At 51.5% G+C, this 6795-nt stretch overlaps 1 protein-coding gene across 1 annotated transcript; it reads right to left on the bottom strand.

Annotated features, from left to right (window-relative positions):
• Positions 1-4079: 4079 nt before the first annotated feature.
• On the bottom strand, positions 4080-5586 carry LOC119319359 (ethylene-responsive transcription factor 5-like). Its single transcript, XM_037593852.1, has one exon. It carries the CDS (start codon positions 5473-5475, stop codon positions 4513-4515), a length of 963 nt encoding a protein of 320 aa, XP_037449749.1. The 5' UTR covers positions 5476-5586; the 3' UTR covers positions 4080-4512.
• Positions 5587-6795: the final 1209 nt, after the last annotated feature.

Genomic DNA, 6795 nt, shown 5'->3' with positions numbered 1-6795 from the left:
CTTTTGGCGTTCAATTCAGTGAGAAAAAGAAAATCCACTTGCTTTTGTATTTACGGAAGCGATTGCCAGAACAAGAAGTTAATTTTGCCTTTATTTTACGGTGAAGATCATACTCGTATTGAGTAAGATTATGCAATTATTCTTGTAAAGTAGGAATTCCATGAAATATGCATATTGGGATAGCACTGTCCTGTACATTATTTCTCCTCTGATTGTAAACCACTTGCCTGTTATTGGATGGAGTATAATAAAGTAAAGAAAAACGGACTCAGGCCGGCAGGCAGAAACTATTGGATGATGGTCCTGCAACATTAACATATGCCACGCGCACGCACACACACGAAACCCGTGCTGTGCTGCAGTGCCCTCTGGTGACACTCACAGCCCCGGCACACTGACTAGCTAGCTATGAACACGGCACGGCCGTCTTCTCTCATTGACGACGACGGGTGGCGCCACCTGGTGTTGCGTCGCGTCTCCCGCTCACCGCCCGAGCTCGGCGCTTCGTTTCCTTTGTCGCCTACCCGCTTCATCTCCGCGTGACGCTCCAACAGCGAGGTCTACCTGCATTTGACCGACGAGCAGCACAAATCGTACGGGTCAGCACCGTTTTACCCCCTCGACCCGACACCTGTGCGCGCTCGCGACGACGATCATGCGAACTCTGATCATCACAAGAGCCTGGCCGGAGAGGATCGGCGTGTGTACGTACGTACTGGGTTGACCGCAGGCAAGAAAGCTCAGGCGGCAGCCATGAATGGGCTCGCACGCCGACGGAAAACGATCCCCATCGCATCACACTCCGTGTGCTGCTCGTACAGTAGAGTACGTCCTATTTCTCCTATCCACATCACGAAGTTAAGCCAGTGACCGTCCGTCTTTCCCGTTCCACCTGGCAGGCTCAAGACTCTCTTCAAGCTGCCAGCAGCCAGCTGACCTTTGTGAATCATTTGGTGGGCTCGCGCCTCGTTGCCTCAGTGTCGCTCTCAGGATGCCGATGCCGTTTGCCTTCTCCATTTTTCGGTTTTTGTAGCAGCTTAGCCTGCCGTGGGTCCGAGTGTTTTCCTGTGGCCGGAGAGTGTCCGAGTGCAGGACAAGTCTAGCAATGCCAATCATGCAGACAGTGCGTCGGCCCATGGGGGAGAGCGACACGGCTTGAAGGGCGGCACGCCCAAGCCAAACCCCTGCTCCCGTTTTGCTGGGGCGCGGTGTACGGGCAGGGGTCGTCGGCCCGTCCCTGCACCCGTCTGTTGACATCGTCCAGCGCCTGGCCGACCCATGATCATCTCCAAGCAAATGTCAACCCTTAACTATTCGTAGCGAATGCATTCAAAGGGTGTTTGTTTCCAGAGACTTATTGGTCTAGGGACTTAAATAAGTCCCTATAAGTCCCATCTAAACCAAACACGAGGGACTTATAAGAATTTAAAGTGGGTATTTGAGACTTATGAAATAAGACTCTCAAGAAGGGACTTATAGGGACTTATAGTTGTAATATGGTCTTATAAAGACTTATAAGTCCTAGGAACCAAACAGATAGGGACTTTTTAGGGATTTGAAACTTATAAGTTAAGATTAAAAAAAGTTCTAGGACTTATGAACCAAACACGGCCTCAATCAGCCAGGTAAACCCCGTGCTTTCTTGGCCCTCGGCTGGTTTTTAGCGGCCACATTCTGTCCGGCGCCTACTGTTCGCGGCACTGCTGCTGCGTCATCGTCGTCCTGCCTCCAACTGCCAACGGCGAACTGATTCGCCAACAAGATATCTGACTTTCCAGTTCGCACATGGAAAGAGGGACGGAGCTTTCAGGATAGGGAGGCTGGAATGCAGGCAGGCCGCATTCATTGCGGGTTAGCGCTCCGATCCTCAGCGCTTTAACAGTGACGAAGCTGCCTGCGTAGGGTTCGTTTTAGTCGCGACTTTGGTTGCCGCCTGCCTCCGATCGGCGTCAACCGGAACGAAGAAACATGGTGTCTAACTGAAGCTGATTCCGTAGAATATACGTACGTACAGGGTACCTCATTCGTGTGCTCATTCTGCATCCCAAGTACTCACACTGAAGAGCATTCAAACCTACAAGTGTGAGTACTAGTACATGCCAAGAGTAATCAGCGCGAATAATGTGCTGCGTCAAAACTTAGTGCTCCCTCCGATCCATATTCAATATTAGAAATGTTACAACTACCGTGTGATCCATTGATTAGCTGTACTAGTGTTCCTACAAATACAGTGCGCGACATGGCCCTAGTTTTGCAACTGCTTTCCTCTGTTTGCACCGGCCGGTGGCGGGAAGGAGAATGTCAGTGCCTTGGCTCGCCTTGGCTCCAACTAGCCAACTAGTAGGTTTATGTTAGGGTTTCTCGGGCAGCGACAGGGTGGCATTCGGATGGATGACGACACTTCTTTTTTAAGTTGGTCTCGAGTCTAGATCTAATCGACAGAGCTACGATGTAAATTCTTGTCGTCTCCTTGAAGCGGCAAGGCTAGGGTTTCTCGTAATGCATGTGCGTCTGCGAGATCTAGTTTGAAGCATTTCATATTGATTCAAGGGTTCAACCATAACGACTGCGGCTTCAGGCCTCTGGTCCTTAGGGCACATGCATGGGTACTTTTTGACTGTCATTGACAAGTTCAAACCGGCTTCGGTAGGGGAGCGACGACCTGGCATTGGTAGTGGTCGTTTCATGGTCTAGAGATCTTGATGTGTTTTTTAAGAAAAAAACCCTACATCTGATCATACCTTTATTAGTACTCCCTTCATTTTTGTATACACGACCACTATCAAAATTACAACTATACAAGGGAGTACTATCTTCGTATCAAAATATAAGACTGTTTTAAGCTAAACTAGCCTACGAAAAACGTCTTACATTTTGATACCAAGGGAATAATTGGAAGTTAGTACATGTATACACTCCTTGGGGCCGATGAGAGCTACCAACAAAAGTATCTCCAAGCTACTTTGATAATTATTTTCAACCCTGACCGTTGAATCAGACTTGATCCATGTTACCAGTACTCCGTATCAGGCAGAGCGGTCGTCCAATGTTTACTTTTCCTTCTAGCCGAAGTACATGCATGTGATCACGCATCGATGAATGATTGATGAAATCACGGAGGTAAACGTCTACCTTTAGTACGTAGAAGCTTCATGCATCTTTCTTAGCCAGTGGTCCGTATCCAGTATATAGTCGTTGGAAAGATCCTGACGTAGTGCTATACTGATTAACAACGTCGTACGTCCGTGATACTAGTTAGATTAGATTCCAAATTGTGGAGTGGAAGTGCTGCCGAGCAGCCACGTTGCAGTAAACTCTCCAGTTTGTAAGCCTCCTCCGGATTGTGTTCTGACGAGATCACTTAACGACGACTTAACGTACTACTGTCAGCAGTTGACAAGTTAAGATGCATGCATGAGTAGCGCGGGCGCGTCTAATCCAAACAGTGTTGAGGCTATCAGCTGAAGCAAACACATGCGCTTGTTAATTATCTGGGTGAAGGCCGGCCTTAAAGAAACACTTGACAAATGTATAAGCTGTGACTTTGCGACGTGTTTGCATACTACCATTTAAAAACAATCGTGTCGCAGTTTACCAGATTTCAGACCTATAATTCACACTTACCAGCCTCGCAAGAGGTCACCCATGTTTTAGCATCTCATTTGACAGGGCTTCATTCCTCGTTAACTCTATTTTAAGTCCGGTAATCACATTGGTTTTGAGCATATGTGCATGATGAGCAAATGACATTGACAGGTACAGTAAAATAGAGGGAGTGAATCTTGAACTGACAAACCCACATTGCAATGGATTCACGCGAATTAATGAACCTTAACTCTTGTGCCTTCCAGAACACCGCTTGATACTGCCCCATTCGAGGGCGCCATGAGATCACTGAACAGCCTGTGTCAAGTGTGGAACTGAACTTCTGAGAAGATATTCCAAAGCAGGAAAAGTACTTCATTTAGAGCGTGTGACTAACGACGCTATGGCTAGGTTTATAGCTAGGCTGATCTTGATCCTTGAGGTGTGCACCCTATGTAGCCACACGTGAAGTCCTAACCGAATTTATGGCACCAGAAGGCAAACACAACTGCATATATAGACATCGACCGACGGATCGATGGATCTAAATCCAATCTCCTTCCAAATATACATACATAAACAAGCACCCACACTTTGATCTTCACGTAATTTACATTACATACATATCTATGCAGTGTAAGTATATATCAACATCTACCTATGTCGTCGATGCTTACGTTCATCACCCGTGACATGCATGCGCTAGTAATATTCTATCCTCCTCACTCCTGTAATCCTGTACACAGTGCACAGCTCCAGGCCAAGCTCCCAAGATGAGTCCAAAGCGTAGGCCGTCGAGAACTAGGAGCCACTAATTATTGGCAGCTTAATTTACACCTAAGTAATCACCATGCTTAGCTTACTCTTTTCACAGGCTCTACAGTTCCTGGCGTCGACCGTACCGGCGGCCCGGTAGTTCCGCCAGTCTCAGTTCACGGTCACCTCCGGGAAGCTACCCAGCTGCTGGCGCGGCGACAGGCTGCCGAACATCCCTTCGGCCAGCAGCTGATCCCACGTCCAGCTAGTCGGTGATGCCAGCGGGAACATCTCGTAGTTGCCGCCGGCATCCGACGAGGACGGGGTGGTGGTGCAGGACGTCACCGTCGAGGTCGGCGTTGAGGTGAGCGACGACGCCGGCGACGCGGACGCATCGGCCTTGCAGTGTTTCGTGGTATCCCGGACCACCTCGACGCATGGCTCGGCCGCCTCTTGCCGCTTCCGCTTGTTCTGCGACGTGGGCGCCGCGCGCGCGGTTTGCGACGGCGGCGGCGGCGGGGCGACGAAGTCCGTGGCGCCGCGGGAGCCGACCTCGTTGGGGAAGTTGAGGATGGCCTTGGCGCCGCGCATGCGGAAGGCGGCGCGGTCGTACGCGCGCGCGGCCTCGATGGAGGTGTCGTAGGTGCCGAGCCACACGCGCGAGCCGCGCTTGTTGGGGTCCCGGATCTCCGCCGCGAACTTGCCCCACGGCCGCTGGCGCACGCCGCGGTACTTGCGGAAGTCGTTGGCGTCCGCGGCCGCGGCGGCCTCCGCCGCGGGCACCGGCGCCGGCGCCGCCCAGCCGTGCGAGGCCGGGGGCAGCGAGATGGTCAGCGACGGCCTCCGGGCGGGGTCTGACGACACGGGGGACGCCTCGCCGCCGAACCGTATCATGACCGGCTCCGCGGCGGCGCGGTACGCCGCCGCGTCCGCGTAGTCGGTCGCCGTGAGGTCGACGAAGGCGGGGAGCGGCTGCGGCAGGAAGTCCGCGGGCATGAAGTCCGGGTGCGCGGCGAAGTCGTCCGCCGCGGGGAGGGGCAGGAGGCCGCAGGGGTCGGCGCCGAGCAGCTGGAGCCGCAGCTGCTCGTGGATGTACTGGAGCGAGAAGTCGTCCATGTCGGCGCCGAAGTCCATGGCCGATCGATCAGAGCAGAGCAGAGCGGAGGTCGGCGGCCGAGAGAGGGAGAGGGAGACTGGGAGCTGAGCTCGTGTTGGATTTGGAGGTGTGCCGTGTGCGTGTGCGAATGCAAGTCCAGCTGCGTGGAGAAAGCTAAGGTGGATTCGGCTACTTATAGGTGGCCGGCCGGTGAGGAGGGGTGCGAGGAGAGGAGAGACAAATTTCTCTCTCTTTTCTCCGTGTTTCAGTGAGCTGTGGTGAAACACAAGTGCCAAAGGGGAGGGGCGGGAAGTGTGAAACTACTCGGCGATTTTGACGCGCGGGGTGTCGTGTTGCCGAACCAATAAATCATGCTTTGCAACGGAACGTGATGGTTTTAGGACAGAAGGTGCAATTGTGTACACATTCTAACTTTCAAATGCCTAGAACGAGAGGGTAGCTACCCCATGGGTTCATTAGGAGGCCTCCCCGCCACCCTTCTCACCATTCAAATTACAAACTACTTTTCTAGGGTTTTGCTAATTCTCGGACAATTGAACTAGAAATTACGCCGGTCGATTCCGCGTGAGAGAGGCGAAACCCTGGGCCCAGGATCAAGGGCACCGCAGCGAGCACCGGCAAGGTATGGAGAAGTCGGCAGGACTCAGGCGAGAGATATAGCAGGGGCCAACATGGCTGCCCACGACATCATAGACGAAGGCGAGTCTGAGGGTTTGACAAGTGCGGGTGCGGGGCATTAGCCTGGGACGGGAAAACCGTGGCGAGTGGTGGCAAGGCGTGGCTGGCGACGAGTCTCGAACAAGAGGTTGACGTTGGTGAGCCAGGGTGGAGGTGGAGGAAGGAGGGGGTCGGTGGGGTAGAAGATGGCCATGGAAGAAGATGAATAATGCTAGGTGGGAGGGGGTTGGATTCTCATCTTTAACATTTTGAATCGACTGCAACATTTTCTTTTTTTTTCTAGTAACCCGATGGACATGTGGTTCCTTTTTCTGATATGTTTCTCATGTTGAGATCTTTGAAATTGGATTAGATTTTTTATGTTTTCGGTGAATGATTTCATTTATTTTAAGTGGTTTTGCATTCGACGTCGTAGGCGTCATGACCCCGGGCAAGCTCTACGGTAAGTTGTCTTGAGTGCAGTGACTCAACCTACATCATCCTTTTGTTGTACATATGAAAATGAAGACTTCGTGATTTGGGGGAGTTTACATGCTCAGTAACACGCTAGAAAAACAACGAAAGAAGAGGAACATAATCAACAACATTGAAAAGAAAAATAGGAAAAGTCCAAGAAAACTGAAGTATGTTGGTAAGAAAGTTATGTGTAAACTACCATG

This window comes from Triticum dicoccoides, chromosome 6A (genome assembly GCF_002162155.2).
Source record: "Triticum dicoccoides isolate Atlit2015 ecotype Zavitan chromosome 6A, WEW_v2.0, whole genome shotgun sequence".
Lineage (NCBI taxonomy): Eukaryota > Viridiplantae > Streptophyta > Magnoliopsida > Poales > Poaceae > Triticum > Triticum dicoccoides.
This window is presented reverse-complemented; position numbering and strand designations above follow the sequence as displayed.

Bases quoted from the DNA above. Each gene is read 5' to 3' on its own strand.
- LOC119319359 (XM_037593852.1), bottom strand. From the start codon at position 5,475: ATGGACTTCGGCGCCGACATGGACGACTTCTCGCTCCAGTACATCCAC.